The sequence below is a fragment of the Battus philenor genome, unplaced genomic scaffold (assembly GCF_028537555.1).
Source record: "Battus philenor isolate CCGP_79_NKW_IND1 unplaced genomic scaffold, ilBatPhil1.0.hap1 SCAF_21, whole genome shotgun sequence".
NCBI classification, from domain to species: Eukaryota; Metazoa; Arthropoda; class Insecta; order Lepidoptera; family Papilionidae; genus Battus; species Battus philenor.
Genome location: NW_027181684.1, coordinates 12456294 through 12473208, shown reverse-complemented (window position 1 = coordinate 12473208; position 16915 = coordinate 12456294). Strand labels below are relative to the sequence as shown.

The window sequence follows — 16915 nt, the reverse complement described above, 5'->3', positions numbered from 1 at the left end:
TAATAAGGTAATTACTATTTCCTTTGACACATTGTGTTTTTAAACAAAAATATGGTCACCTTAGTAGTTCGATACAGAGCAATTGACGCATCTTATTTCGCGTCGGCACCGTGCGTTGCGGTTTCAACAGATGTTTCCAATTGAAAACGGCACGCCTTGTCTGCGGCCAATTGAGCGTCAAATGATTTTCACTAACGGCACTCTATATTTTTTTTATTAAGTTCATTTCGATTACAACTAGGCTGGTGTACATGCGCTAAAAAGAAATATATAATAATAATCTAATATAGAAAATACACGTGTCACGGTGTTCGAACTTGAACTCCTCTGAAACGGCTCGACCGATTTTTACCAAATTTTATATGTGTATTCAGTAGGTATGAGAATCGGCTACTATCTATTTTCCATACTCCTAAGTGATAAGGGTGGTCCACCCCTAATTTTTTTTGTTAAACAAATTTTTTGGTTTTTATTTTATTATGATACAGTATACCAAAATACATACAACCCTAAATTTTACCTATTTTTTATTTGTTAATTAAAAACTTTATTTTTTTTGCAAAACAACGTTTGCGGGATCAGCTAGTTGTACTGTATGTAGAATGTTTGGTTATAAATATAAATGCTTTTAAACACCTACACCTATTAACAATTACGTTGTACGAGTTTGTGGGATTCATCTTAGGGCCTTGTAGTAACATGAAGTCCGAAATAGAAGTGTGTTTTCATTCGAGCATCCCCTGTGTTTATATCTTTGTAAATAAACAATTTTATTTCTTTGAAATTCCCTTTTTTTGATGCGCCGCTGAAGATGTAGTGTTTCTCGTACAAGTTATATGAATCAATAACTTACAGATATAGTCAGAAAAAACAGATATTAAAAAATAATTGATTTTCAAAATCTTGGTGAAAGATGCGGCAGCTCCTGAGGAGCGTCTTAAACGAGATAAAGGTAAAGGAATAAATCTGTAAGAAAGGGACTAATATATAGCTTCTTCCGCTATGCAGCTGATAAATGCGCATGCGGCAAACAATGCGAATAACACAATTACCATCGTTAATTCACTCAACACGTGTTTCACCCCTCCACGGGGCATCCTCAGGAGATGTAACACTGACCAGTACCAGACACCGAGACTCGGTGTATTGTTTTTTTTATCTCCACTAAAAAAGGGACTAATATATAACTACATGCATTTATCAGTGGGCTGGCGGGCGGTGCATTTCATTGCATGACTGCTGCTGCATAGCGGAAGTAGCTATATATTAGTCCCTTTCTTACTTAGGATGGAATTCCGCAAAGTAACGCCTGTGCCTGATTGCAGATATACACGATAAAAAAATGTGGAGTAATTTGAATTTGGAAAACGGATCTTTTTACTATATTATCATTACGTCATATGTAAAACCATTAATTTTTGAACAGGATGTACCATAATTAAAACCGGTCACACCATTGAAGGAAACTTTTATTTGAAAATATTTATTAATTTTTCCAGATGCAGACTATACTTCACCATAACGGCAGCGGTTCAGCAGCTTATACCGCCAGCCTGAAAAAACGTGAGGTTCATCGTGCCATCACTCTGCATCCTGTCAAGGATCACCGCCAGATGTACAGGCTCCACACTTACTTTAAGGTAAGTTTTGAAGTTAAGGTCCAACTCCTGCGCTGCCTAAGTCGCTGCGAAAGGACATCGTGATCTTTAGGGAAGGTTTATACCCTTGGGTGCATATCGGCTGATGATGACTTATAAAGGTATCAAAGCTTCGAAGGTTTCAAACGAATTTTAATTTAACTTTGAATAATATTAAAAAGGTCCGTATCGTTCACATTCTGTATTGCTAGCCAGTATCGCCGTTTGAATTTAGAATCGATCATATTTTCGTAGTAACGCTACTAAACCGTGTTATTTGCATTTGAAACGCTACGTGGAGAGAAATGAATGTAAAGTGGCGTGTGAGTGGAAAACCGGGAATCTTTGCATGTTTTTAAATATTATAAACGCTGTTCCATGATGTACAATAAGTAATCTCTTATTATTAAATAGGTGCATCCATTATGGAGGCTTCTTTAGTTGCTCACGCTTAGGCTGTTTATGTAAAAGCACCAAAGACAACGAGACTGATAAATGTAGCCTCAACGGACTCAATCTTGCAAGTGTAGCGATCGCAGGGATATTTGTGCAGTTACTGAAACGCGTTTACACAGACGCACAAGAGCATAGCAATGTGTAGCGACAAAAAGTCATGGTGGACGAGGATTTTGACAGCGTTAAATAAATATAATAACCAAAGGAAATGTAAGACATAAATAAAAAAAGAACAAAACAGCAATGTAGATGGTAAGATTGTTAGAAATGTGGCGAAGGTTTGGATGCGTGGCGTATAAATGTAAATAAATGCTGTAAGAATGATAAAAGTAAGGAAGAAATCGTGATAGATGAGAGAGAGAGAGAGAGAGAGTGAGATAGAGGAAGGGATAGAGAGGGAGGAAGAGAGATAGAAAGGGAGGGAGAGAGATAGAAAGGGAGGGAGAGAGAAGGTGAGACAGAGGGTGAGATAGGGAGGGAGAGAGCGTGAGAGAGAGTGAGGGAGAGAGATGGAGAGAGGGCGAACGGGTGTGAGAGAGTGTGGGGGAGTGGGAGAAAGAGAGACGGAGAGAGAGAGGGAGGGACAGAGAGGGTGCAAGTGAGAGAAAGAGAAAGGGGCGATAGGGAAGAGAGAGAGAACGAGAGAGAGAAAGAGCGTATAATAAAAGAAAAAAATGAAAAACTAATCATACATAAGTCTCGTATCAAGAATATGATAGTAAGAACGAGAGGACACGAAAAGACCGAGGGCCTTAAAAAAAGTATAAATAAGTCGTATTGCTTAAACAACTCTATTAGTTCTGAGAAGTTTACATAGTTCGATATATCCTTGTAACACATGTTAAAGTAAACAATGTTAAGACGGAGTTCACACGGCGTATCATTTCCTTAACGATACTATCGACTGATTTTTATTTCATAATATTCAATACCACTGATCGGAATAAAAGTTTTATTGGTAGGATAATATATATATATATATATATATATATATATATATATATATATGTATATATATATATATATATATATACATGTTTATATATATATATATATATATATATATATATATATATATATATATGTATATATATATATATATATATATATATACATGTTTATATATATATATATATATATATATATATATATATATATATATAAACATGGGACCGTGAAAAATTGGCTGTACCAAAGTTTCGACTGCAAAATGTCGCTAATTCATTTGTAATATATATATTATATACATATATACACACGCACACACACACACACACACACATATATATATATATATATATTTGATATATATTTGATTTTTATCCATTTTTTTTACTTTTTGGTTTTGTTTTTTTTTTCATGACATTTATTTATTCTGATAGATATCTGTTTAAAAATGCATTCACCATTATGTATTGCATAAGAAGCGTTTAAATATATAAAATACACATATATTTTATATATTATTATCTGTTGAATACAATAAATGAAAATAAAAAAAAACAACAGACTGAAAGGATCAAATAAAGTCTTCAGATATGGCTATTTAAGATCTTGTTAAATAGAGATTCACTCTCTTTATGAAAGAGGTGAGAGGACCTTTTTCGCCGCTGACTATACTGTGTTGACGGGAACTCGTGGAGAAAGTGAAAGGTGGCGGGGTCATAGTTACGCTCACGCGGTAGGGTTCCGTACATCGAAACGAAATATTCTCTTATATATCACACTAAATATTTTTATTTATTATCTTTACCTCCAACTCTGGGGAAGCGCTTGTAACTCCAACATAACCATCATACAAAGGCTGCAAAATGGCATACTGTGTACCATAACAAATGCTCCATGGTTCCTCACGAACTCTGAAATCCACGAAGCTCTGGAGATCAAAACAGTAAAGAAGGAGATCCAGCAGTCATCGACTAATTATAAAAATCGACTAGACAAACACCCAAATAACTTGGCTTCCGAATTGACTTGCACCCAGTACAGGAAACGTCTTAAACGCCATGACATCCAGAGACTAGACGCTCGATGGTGAACAAGGAGTGTCTCCCGCCGGGGAGACCCCTTTCAAAGCTATAACCACTCAACTAATCCGCTTATAGTCCTGGGACTGATCGCAGATGAAATAAGGAACACAAAAAAAAACTAACTTCACCTGGATGTCCACTGTTGCACACAGACCTACACTTTGGTCTTAAGTCTTTTAATTGGAAGCCCTACCTTGTGCTTGCCAGTCCATGATCTTCGCCACCTCCAGGTCCAAGTGGTCATGAATTTGCGCGATGTGGCCTGCTCATTGCTACTTCGAATTACCATTCCGCTGGACTATATCAGTCACTATTCAAGATAGGGAGAAAAATAGTGGGAGTAAACATCGCCTGCCTGTTGAACGACACAGTCTGCGACCTACACTGCTTGAGTATTCCTAAAAATTGGTGCAGATCACAATAAATAGAATTTAGACTCGACCATACTAAGGGCCGGTAAGACTGGCAGGAAATAAATAAAAATGTTTATTAAAAAAATAATGATTTTTAATTCTAATTGTAAAATTAGAAATAAATATATACGTCATATGTTTCTGTTATATGTAATGTAAAATTATGATCAGGGAAGGTAGATAGATGAGGTAAGAGAGGTGATGTATGGAAGATTTATAAATGAAGAAAGATAGATCACGTGAAACACAAAAGGAAGACATAAAGGATATTGTAAAGGAAGGAAGGAGCATATATATAAAAATAAAAAACCTTAAATTTTTTAAACTAATATTTAATTGAATCAGGCGTTACCTCGCGGAAGTCCATCCTAAGTAAAAAAAAGACCAATATGTATCCACTTCCAAATTACTCAACACGTGTTTCACCCCTCCACGGGGCATCTTCAGGAGTTATGTTACACCGATTAGTGCTCTGTGTTTGCACGACTACCACTGCATGTGCGGAAGTGGCTAAATATTGGTCCTTTTCTTACTTTTTTTTTATCCGAAATGTAATTATAATTTAAAAATAACTCGTTGAGCGGCTGTTAGCTAGACGATGAGATCAAGGTTGATAAGGGAAAGTTGTTATTAAACCTACGCTTTGTCATATACAGGGTGATCGGATATTGTTGGAAAAGCTTTACAAGGTGTAATTGCAAGTTAACTTATGGAACACCCTAACCAAATGTCTATGGTACGAGAAATAATAAAAGTTTTAATAAAATAGTATGAAAAAAGGGTTTTCAAAATCAGTATCAACTAGATATTACATTAATTATTGTTTGCTATATGACTTCAGATTTTATATTGCCAGAATTTGTTTGAATTTCGAATTCAAATTGAAAAACTAATAATGTGACATATATTCCAAAGTGAACACTTTATACAGGTGATTATAAATAGATGTAGAAAAAGGTTAAAGATTTGTAATGTGGTGGAGTTTAACATGTTAGGTAGGCAATGTAAGAGACAACACCTAACGAGCTGGAGCACAAAAATTAAAACGCTTCGATGTAAGGTAGATACAGTTTATTTTAAAAGTCATCCGCCTACAACTTCAGATACACCAACGCCGTAATAAATTATTAGTCATGCGAATGAAATAATTTTTACATAAAACTTTCACCACTCATTTGTACATATTAAACATTGATTCAAAATTGATATAAGATAGTCTTTAATTTCATATTCCATTACAGCACTAAATATTTAATACAAATTCACAAACAACAAATATGTCAGTTGACGCCGTTCTCCATTATTATCTAATATATAAAATTCTCGTGTCACGGTGTTCGAACTTGAACTCCTCCGAGACGACTTGACCGATTTTTACCAAATTTTACATGCGTATTCAGTATGTCTGAGAATCGGCTACTATCTTTTTTCCATACCCCTAAGTGATGAGGGTGGTCCACCCCTAAATTTTTTATTTTATTTTTTATACAAATTTATTGGTTTTTATTTTATTATGATACAGCATACAAAAATACATACAACCCTAAATTTTCACCCCTCTACGATCAATCCTTATCTTACATTTGTTAATTAAAAACTTTATTTTTTTTGCAAAACAACGTTTGCGGGATCAGCTAGTAATTTATAATATTTTTCGGCGTGAGACGCGGTTTTGACAACCGCCTACAAATCATACGCCGCGCGTCCTTACATTGCGCATGCGTATGCCGTTGGATTGACAGATAAGCCAAAGCATTTTGACAACTGTGATTATTTCGTTTCATTCATCTAAATAACCCTGTATAATCGCAGCAGACTTGGTAGAACAAATATGGCGCAGACGTGAGGTATGAATTGTCAACACACCTGGTGTTACATAAGGAGCGGGCGCAAAAACCACCGCCGCCTGTAATTATATATGCGACGGACACTAGCAACGAGATTTATACATTATTTATAGATAAATAGGGCGACAATGATTTTTTAAAAATGGGACACCGTCCCGGAAATTATAGATGCAACGTAAATATATGACACGCTTGCGATCTTTTTGCCTCCAACCATCTTAATACAACCTAGACAACTTTGAACACGAATAATTATGTTTAATATTTTGAGAGGCTGTAGAGTTAACTTTAACTTACGTGTGTTTTGTTCGACTAATTATATTTATTATTAAAAAATAGTACTTAGTACTTATCTGTTTAAATATGTGTAATAAGTTTGATTTTTTTTAACACACCTAAAACCTCTTCCATATATCGGAAGAAATCATCATGCAGTTGTTTATATATCAATGATGTCATTCCATCTATGAAACTTTATTTCCTGATATATACTAAAATTTATATGAATTAAATGTCTTTTTAATGTTATTAGGTGTTCCAACGCATTATTATATGTAAGACTAAATGTAAAATAAAACGAGGTTTGGATGTAGATGTGAGATGTGACCCGGGTTGGATAGTCCTTGCAATTTTTTTACCATTGGTACAGTAATATGAGTATGCATTATGAGTTAAGCTTACCACACGTACTTTCTTACAGTTCCATACTTTAACACTTAAATAATTAAACTGAAATATATTTTTTTCATTCAATCAGTTTATAGCAAGTGTTCAAAATGACTTTCATTAGAAGCTATGTACAGACTATATCCTTTTATAACATTTCATTTTCCATATTAAACTCACTTTAGTTTTTTATGATCACAAGACAGACTTTATTTAGTTTAAAACTCATTTGAAACGCTGGTTTCTTTAAGTTAGGGACATGACAGAGACACATTACTTGAATTTAGTTTTTTTATTTAGACTTTTGATTGGGGCTGTGAATAAATGGATAAATGAGTAAAAAAGATGTAAACTAAGAAATCGACTTCTAAATGTAATTTTAAAAATTTGGTACAAATGTCCCGATTTTAATTTAATAAATTATGGTCACCATATTGCCTATCTCCGTAGTGGCTCGACAGCCGTGTCTCTGCGCTAATACGTTCATTGCTCCGCAATATCGGGGACCGAACTGCACACGCGGACGCGCAAACACGCGCCCGTACCGGCTCGCCGGGCAACGGTACCGCGTACCACGATCCGGTTCACACGAACCGCAAAAATACGATATCAACACGATCATACGTCACCATACAAATCGCTAATACGAGCAGGGAATTATTAACAAAATTATTCGAGGAACTTTTTGGTTACTATACTGAACCACTCAAGTTAGGTTACCGATTGGTTGCTTCTAGTAAAAGTGAGTATTAAATTTCCAGCCTCTAAATACAGTATGAATGGTTTTAGATATAAATTTTTAGTGTTGAAAATTTTTTCAAATAATATTTTGGAATTTCAACCTTGTTAGAATATATCCATCCCATTGTAACCATCATACATGTACAATCCTTAAAAATATTTAACGAACACTCTGACAAGACGACAATATACTATATGTTCTAGCCACTTCTTAGGTGAATAATGTATAGGTTATTTGTTGTTTGGGCCGAAAGGTAGCGACCAACAGCCTGTAGACGCGGTGTGGATATGCTTATATATATATATATATATATATATATATATATATGTGTATATATATGTATATATGAGGCCTTGCAGTGAGCGTCCTATGGCTGAAAAGAAGACGAAAGACACACCCTACTCAAAACAAACTCCTTACTTCTGCCAGTACAAACCCTGCAAGGACGGATAGTATATAATAATCAATTTTAAAACGCAGTAATCGGATTTTTGAAAACGTTTTTACTTACCATGAAGACTTTTCATCACTTACTCAGACACTGCTCCCGATTCGAATCCAACTGACGTAATCACGTGACCTAATATGAAAATCGTAAAATGTAGTTTCTTTGAGTCTTCGTTTGTGCAGTTATTTTCTTAGAAATAACTGCACAAACTTTACACACTCTTGCCACTTTCTCTTTTTTTCGGTGCTTAGTATCCTTTCGAGAAAGTGTTTTCCTACTAGTCTAGTACTTCTACCTACATGGTGTGGGCCATGCGAGGGTGCTGGTTTAGCATCTGGTGCAGTTATACCTGCGTTTAACTTACCGGACCTTCTCAAGAAAAAATCTACTGCAGAATCTTTTAATGAGTTGGCCCAGCACTTTGTCCTAAACCTAAAAGAATTTAACGGTCTGTAGCGCTAGGGCAGCGATTTCAAATAAAATGATGTAGCAACTAATGTATGGTTAATTTTTGATTAATGCATGATTATTCTATGTATTATAATTAAATTTATCGTATATAAGATGTGTAATATGATCCAGTATAAATATTTAAATATAATTATTCCACAGAATCTTGGCATCCAGGAGCTTCGAGAACGTTCGTTGGACCTGCACAGAGACATCGCGTCGTCGTTGCACGAGCTGGGCGTGGAGGCGGATAAGGTGGAGGAGTATATACTTCCAGGAGGAGAGCCTCTGTTCCCGGACAAGATGGGAGACCCTGGATACCTGGGCAACAATAAGATATTAGGTATACATTATTACGAATTATTTGTGCAATTCTTCGTTGTTCGTTGGCGAGGAAAATAAAAGGCTGTTGTGATTTATGTGGTGTATATTCATCATCATGGTGTTAGCTGAGAGGCGCTCACTTTAAGGCATAGGCTTCCTCAACTGACTTCCTGACCTTGATCACGTGGTTGGTACACCTTTTGGGGATCTTTCTACAGTGTGGTGTACATTTTTGAGGCATATGATATGGCAGCTTTTGGGGATCTTTTTACAGCGTGGTGTACATTTTTGTGGCATATAAAGCAGAGACTATTTATACAATTAATATTTTTTAATTGAGCTTTATTATTGTCATGCTCCTCTTCTATCCTTCTACCTCTTTTTCCTTCTTAATATCTTGCATTCCTTCTCTTACTTTCGCTTTCGTACATCGCCTAATTCTCATTGCCTTTTCAGGAACCTACATTTTCTTATATTTTTGTTTGTTCATTTCTGCTTTTTACATTCATTTGCCTTAGTTTATTATTACTTTGTTACCTTTATTATCTATATCACAGTTTATTTTTATTCGACATTTTTATGTTATCACAGTTTCTTCTTCGTACTGTTTATATTATTTCAATTATACTGTTTAGTTGTTGGCTCTTATCGTAGTACTATGACATTCCTATAGAAGTATAGGTCGCTCTGGCGACTTTTTTGCGATCGATTTTTTTTGTTATTTGACCTCCTTTTTTGTGGGTGCCTCTGGTTCTATTATCTTATCTAAGGTAGAGATTTGGCTTAAACATCTTTTTTATTCAATATTTTGTTCTTCATTTTTCTTCTTTTATCTTTCACATAATCTCTCATTTTCTATTCTTCATTCCTCGACAATATCTTTCATTCTATAATTTTTGTTTATATTCTGTTAATACATCGCCTTTTATCCGTCGTCACATTTCTCACAATATTACATTTTTTTTATTTTTATTATTACAATTGTCTCAGCTTACGGCAATGATTGGTCTAAACCAGTGATTCCCAAAGTGGTCTATATCGACCCCTAGGGGTCTTTGACAACCTGCAAGGGTAGACCCCTTGCAGGTTGTCAAAGACAGCGTCAGCGAAAAAAAAATTGAGGGTCCATGAAATGAAAATGGGAGTCCACGATAGTGGATCTCAACACTTAACAAATTAAAAACACTCAACACAATTATTTTGAGTAGTTTTAATTTAAATTCAGTTAATAAATGTTTTAATTAACATGTGTTTTTAATTTAAGTTTTTAACACTAAACTTCACTACAGTTAGAAATTTACAGAAAATCAATATCAGGTAAGTAGGGGGTCTACCCAACACGGAAAAACACTGCAAGGGGTCTACGACACAAAAAAATTTGGGGAACTCTGATATTATAGTATGAAATAGTACTCAAGTTCTATAAAAGAGTATGGAATTGGGCTGCTCTATTATAGCATCTTTTGATTAAAAGTTACAAAAATTCAGGTAGCGTTCCCTGATGAGGTAAAAGCACACAAATTTAACAGAAGATCAATTCATTCCCTTACTTTAAGGTCACTCGAAAATAATTTTTTACTACGGCATTTTAAATATAAGACTTGGATTTCGCATATATTAGGAATAACTTCCTCTCTATGAGACAATTTCTCTGTTCTTTTTATATGATATGTCATTGATTTATAAATCGACGCTACGAAGTATATCCTAACATCCTTTGTAATAGAAAAAAATAAAAGCCAATAAAAATGTAAAAACAAGAATCAAAAATAATGTAAAACAAATCAACATATCCTTATAAAAAGTAACAAAATAATAAAAATGTAAGAGTAACAATAATAGTAGAATATAAGTAAAAATGTGATATAGAGCAATAATAGAATATAAGAAAATGTAACAGTAATGAGGAATGAATGAAAGGCGATACAGAGCGAAAGGGAAAGATAGTGGAATGGTGGAAAGAAAGGTTATATGAAGTATGAAAGAAGAGAATGAAAATAAAAAAATGTCTGTGAATAAGTAAATAAATGTAAATAAAAAGTCCCTGTCCCACACCAGATAGGGGGTACGAGAGGCTCCCAATAACGGGGGCCAAAAAAAAACATCCTTTGTAATTGACTGTACCTGTGACATTGTTCCAGGTGCCCCAATCAACATGAACAGATACAAACCGGATGATGTCGAGGACATCGTGCACTTCGACTTCATCAGCAAGTCTATTTACTCCATCAGCCATTCCAATCCGAAAAGGAGGATTGAAAGCCCTCTTAAAGAGGCAATCGACGATGTTATAAGAGAAGTAAGTTTGTTAGATAAAGAAAATAAATACATTTAAAAAACTTTCAAATTAAACGGTTTTTTGATACCCATTTTGTGGTGGTTGTGGAAAAATGTGTACCTAGTCCGCCATATTGGAACGGCGTCCATCTTGAATTTAAAATTTTGACATAATCATCGTGTTTCACTAGTGTAGCCCTATCATTTGATACCCATATTGAGGGGGTTAAGGAAAAATATGTAATTCGCCATTTTGTATCGGCGGCCATCTTAGATTTATAATGTTACACTGATCAACAAAAAAAAGGTTTCGGATAATATCTTGGAAACCAACACTTGTTTTAAGACAAGTAAGACATGCTGATTACAAATATAGAAACCGTTTGTCTCTATCACCCACCGTTGTTGAGATATTTGGCATTGACCATTTATATATGTTTAATATTGTATCAAAGCAAACAACTCGCAGGCAAGTTACAGTAGAGCATATATCGCTGAATAGAGTACTACTTAACATTAATACACATAGTTTAAGATATAATACACTTGTAAAATACATAGGTATAAAGTAAAGTTCCTTAAATTAAAAGTTAGTTTGGTTTGAATTTCTTGGCTGTAGACTTGCGTTTGTGCTGATAATTTGGCATGTTGCGCTGAAGCATCCAGCAATTGTCGGACAACATTGCTGCACTCCATCGGCCTTGATAGCGTGACTCCATCACCGAGATGTCCTGATGGAAACGTTCACCATGTTCATCACTAACAGAACCTAGGTTTTCTGGAAAGAAGTCGAGATGTGAGTCGAGGAGATGAATCTTGAGGGACATGTTACAACCCATTAACTTGTACGCACTAATGCACTTCTGCACAATATTTACATAGTAAGGAGATTTACTATTTCCAAGGAAATTGGCTGCAACAGACTTAAATGCCAACCATGCTTTTTTTTCAGTTCTGCTGAGTAAATCTTCGAAGTGACTGTCTACTATGATCTTCCTTATTTGTGGACCTATGAATACACCTTCTTTCACTTTCGCATAACTCAACTCTGGAAACTTGTTGCATAGGTACCGAAAAGCATCTGAGTTTTTGTCTAGTGCCTTCACGAAGTTTTTCATGAGCCCCAGCTTTATATGAAGTGGAGGCATAATAACTTTTTCACGCTCAACCAATGGCACACGCAGGACGTTTTTACTACCTGGCTCCATTTTATAACTAACGGGCCAATTCTTATTTATATAGTGGTGCTTCCTATGTCTGCTGTCCCACTCGCAGATAAAACAGCAGTACTTGGTGTACCCTGTCTGCATTCCCATGAGAATAGTGATCACTTTTAAATCACCACACATATTCCAATTGTAATCGCGATAGCAAATTTTTTCAAGAAGTAGCGACATGGTTTCGTACGTCTCTTTTAGATGAGTAGAACCAACTGGTACTGATGCATACATGTTTCCATTGTGTAATAATACAGCCTTCAAACTTGCCTTGGAGGAAGCAATAAATAGAAGCCATGCTTCAGTCTTATGTGTTAAAAACCTGACGTGATAGAGAAAAACGGTTTTCAGATTTGTAATTAGCATGAAAAACTGCTTTAGAAAATGTAATCATCAAACAAGATATTTTTGGGTTGTTATTCAGTGTTATTGATTTTATTATATTGTTTTGTCATCTAAATTAAATGTGTGTACCAAATTTTAGATCAATCTGACAACGGGAAGGTGCTTAAATTTCAATTTCTAATTTTGACCCAAACAAATTCCGTACGGGTCGAACTAAATAAAACCGTTTAAAAATGTTACCTACCTTCCTCAGGATTTATCTGAAGTGGCAATGAGCAGAGCAAATTGCTTTTGCAATCTCTCTTGCAGATCCTGATGCTCTTTGGGGCCGAAAGGTTCCAGATGCAACGTGGGAAGGCTCCATACTAGATGAAGCGGTTATTATGGCGACATTTGAAGGTTTATGCCTTGCAGTGCCTATCGGATGATTTGATGACGAGTATAAAATACTTGTTGTTGCAAAAAAACAAAGCGTATTAGTAACAAAGAGATATAAACTCATAATTGATCATGAAATGGGAATCGTATAACAAGATGATTGTTTCCAGGTGATGGAAATTATAAACGCACCGTCGCGGCAACGCGGGAGGGTGATCGAGTTCAACGAATTGCTTTATGGGTACACGAGGCTGCAGCCACTACACGGTGTTGACCACGTGTTGGACCTTCTTCTCAAGTACAAGCGTTACCGCGGTCGGAAGATGACTGCCGCCGTGCGTCGCCACGCCTACTTGCAGCAATCCTTTACAGGTGTGTATAGTTCCACATCATCATTTTAGCAATAGCACATCCACTGCTGGATGTAGGTAGGTGTTTTCAATAGAACCTACATATTTAACAAGCCCGTCCATCGTCACCTGTCCAGGCCTTAGATCTTAAGGCTGTATTTAATGGAATCAGGCGTTACCTTGCGGAAGTCCATCCTAATTAAGAAAAGGACCAATATTTAGCTACTTCCGCACATGCAGTGGTAGTCGTGCAACAAAGTGCACCGCCCGCCAGCCCGCTGATAAATGCGTATGCGGCAAACAATGCGAATCACACAACCGCCACCGTCAAATTATTCAACACGTGTTTCACCCCTCCACGGAGCATCTTCAGGAGTTATGTTACACCGATTAGTGCCTCTGCGTTTATGGTGATCACTTAGACTAATACTATTTTTAATGACGCTGCGTGGGCAGGCTTTGCACTGGGTGAACCGATGATATAGTCAATTCATTTATATAACATTGGAACTTTTAACAGGACTCTTATTGATCGTCAAATTGTTGTTGTTTTTAATAGATTTTATTTTTAACACTGTTTCGCAAGGTGTTATAGTTGTGAAGAAGAAGAAGGAAGAAACTCCACAACAACACATGTTTTAATAAAGATTAACAATACAGATTTATACATATACACTTTATCAGATATAGCCTGAATTGAATTAAAATATTTCTTTTCATTTAAATATTCGTTTATTGAATAATTAACCTTTACCATCAATTTAATTTTAATTGTAACCTAAATTTTCTTAACATCTTACTGTACTGTATTGTAATAGGATATTTATATTATATTAGTTTTTGTTGAATAAACTTAATATATTTATTACGTATTTATAAAGGGTCATTAGTTGAGAGTTTATTGTAAAAGGAAGAACATGTGACAAGAAGGTCGAATATTGAATAATGTTCTATCAATCATGATTTTTCTATATTCATTGGATTAGGAACACTCAAAATACATATGTCAATTGCTAGAAACAGTAATCTATTATGGTTGTATATATAAATACAGTCCCGAAAAAGCACCACATACAAATTAATAATTATCGCCATTATTCAATATTGGGTTGGGTTATTTTAAAGAAAATAGCTTAGACAAATGACGTCAACTCTTACGATAAATATTTTAAACGGATATTAGATTATTTATCAATGTCTTCAAAACAAAAGATATTTAAAAAAAAACTTTTTGTAGTATTAAGTACGGTACTCGGCGATAAATATTGCTGCACATCGACCTTTGGAAAGAGACAATCGGCTAATTTCGGCTTCGTAGAGCGTTATCTCTATCGCACAAAATACAATGACTGACAAAACGAAGCCGAAATTAGCCGATTGTCTCATTCCAAAGCTCGATGTGCAATATTTATCACTTGGTGTTATATATGATACACAATATGCATTGTTTATAACGCCATCTATCGTTAAATTGATCAAATATCATATAACTGATATGTCACTGATACTGGAACGGTGGGACGGATCAATAGATCGAATTGGTTTACGCAGATATAGTATCTGCATGACCCGATAACGCTTTCTGTAAAGTTATGGTGAACATATCACTGTATGATCAAAATATATACAAACTATATATGTGTATGGAGTCGTATATTTATCGTTCTTATTCTAAAATGTTACAGGAACAGAGATAAGAGAGTTACCAATTGGAGAGCCACCACCTTTCGAAGATCCTGCCATATTAGAGAAGATCGAGGGAGCTGGCAACGACTACGAGGACTTCGACGAGTCCAGTCAACAGCAGGCCAGCTTCCTAGACTTCGGCAAGCTGAACGTCCGCGGCGCCTTCGAGAGCGGACTCATGAAGATCCAGAACAACCTGCCCAAGGTCCTGCAGTGGAATGACGAGGAATACGAATATCCTCTGTACGACAGAAGGATAAACTTCGTAATGCCGCTATCCGGACGCCAGGAAACCTTCGGCAGATTCATGAAGAACTACGAGGAGATCATCTTGAAGACCGACCAAGCCGTGTCCCTGATTATAGTTCTATATCTTGACAGCAACAATCCTTTAGATTACGTGAACACGCAATCTCTGGTGAAATACTACAGCGATCTATACGGAAAGGACATGAGGATAATACAGATGGGATCCACTACGTTCTCCAGAGGTGCAGCCTTAACAGAGGGTCTAAAGGCTTGTAATGACGATGATCTGGTCTTCTTTATCGACGTGGACATGATGTTCAACCACATATCGCTGAGGAGGATCAGGATAAACACGATCAAGTACAATCAGGTTTACTTTCCCATCGTTTTCAGCGAGTTCAATCCGGATGTGGTGAATGGTGAAGACTACAATAAGTTTAAAGATGAAGTGCTGGTCGCTGATGATGACATCGGCAAGTTCGTGGAAGAGGCGGACGAGGAACCAAAGTCAGAAAGGGAGTTGGCAAATTTAAAATACAGTAGGGAAATTAACGATGATAATGGATATTTCAGACAGTATGGCTTTGGTATACTTGGTATATATAAGTGTGACTTCATGAGGGTCGGAGGCTTCGACTTGAACATCAAGGGATGGGGAATGGAGGATGTCCAGCTCTTCGAGACCTTGATTAAGTCGAACCTGACAGTCTATCGTACTGCGGACGACACCCTCGTACATAAGTTCCATTCAGTAGAATGCGATAAAAACCTGGAGAAAAGCCAGTTCCTCATGTGCCTTGGTACTAAGGCCTCCACGTACGGTAGCGACAAGCACATGGCGTATTACATGCTTAACCATCCCGAAGTGCTATGGCCGCAGGAGTTTGAGTCCGCAAACCAAGAACAAAGTCCAAATGATGGCGATAATAAGGATGCAAAAGACAAAGGCGCCAGCTAATACAGGGTCACCTCGGTGCTATAGTTCTTTTCACAGACTATGAACTTAAATGACAGACAATAAATATTCTCACTTATGTAAAAATATTCTAATTCATAATGGAATTGTTTTAAACTGGTCTTGAACAATTTTAAATTGTATTAAGGTCATTCTATATGCGTGTTTGTACGAATTATTGTCTGTTTGATGAAATCAACAATAGATGGCGCTATAAACAAAACATATTTGTGTACGGTGCGCAGCAAAAAGTATTGTAAAACCGGTTATTTTAAATGCATTGATACATAATCTAAAGTCCATTAAAATAATTACTGCAATTTTTAAGTTAAAAGTTTTTTAAAGGTTGTTAAAGGTATTTTAACCTTTGATTTCCTCAAAGTTTTATTCACTGGTCTTTTATAATATTTGATCGATAGATGTCTCTGATAGAAAATTAATATTT

General features: G+C 35.8%; 1 protein-coding gene across 1 annotated transcript in view; it reads left to right on the top strand.

Moving 5' to 3' along the window:
- Nucleotides 1-16765, top strand: part of Chsy (Chondroitin sulfate synthase) — a 95560-nt gene extending 78795 nt beyond the window's left edge. Inside the window, exons 2-6 of the mRNA XM_068766456.1 lie at nt 1500-1640; nt 8852-9032; nt 11155-11312; nt 13401-13602; nt 15266-16765. Coding sequence (XP_068622557.1) covers nt 1500-1640; nt 8852-9032; nt 11155-11312; nt 13401-13602; nt 15266-16473 — 1890 coding nt within the window. The 3' untranslated portion in view covers nt 16474-16765. The remainder of the gene's footprint in view (nt 1-1499; nt 1641-8851; nt 9033-11154; nt 11313-13400; nt 13603-15265) is intronic.
- The last annotated feature ends 150 nt before the right edge of the window (nt 16766-16915 follow it).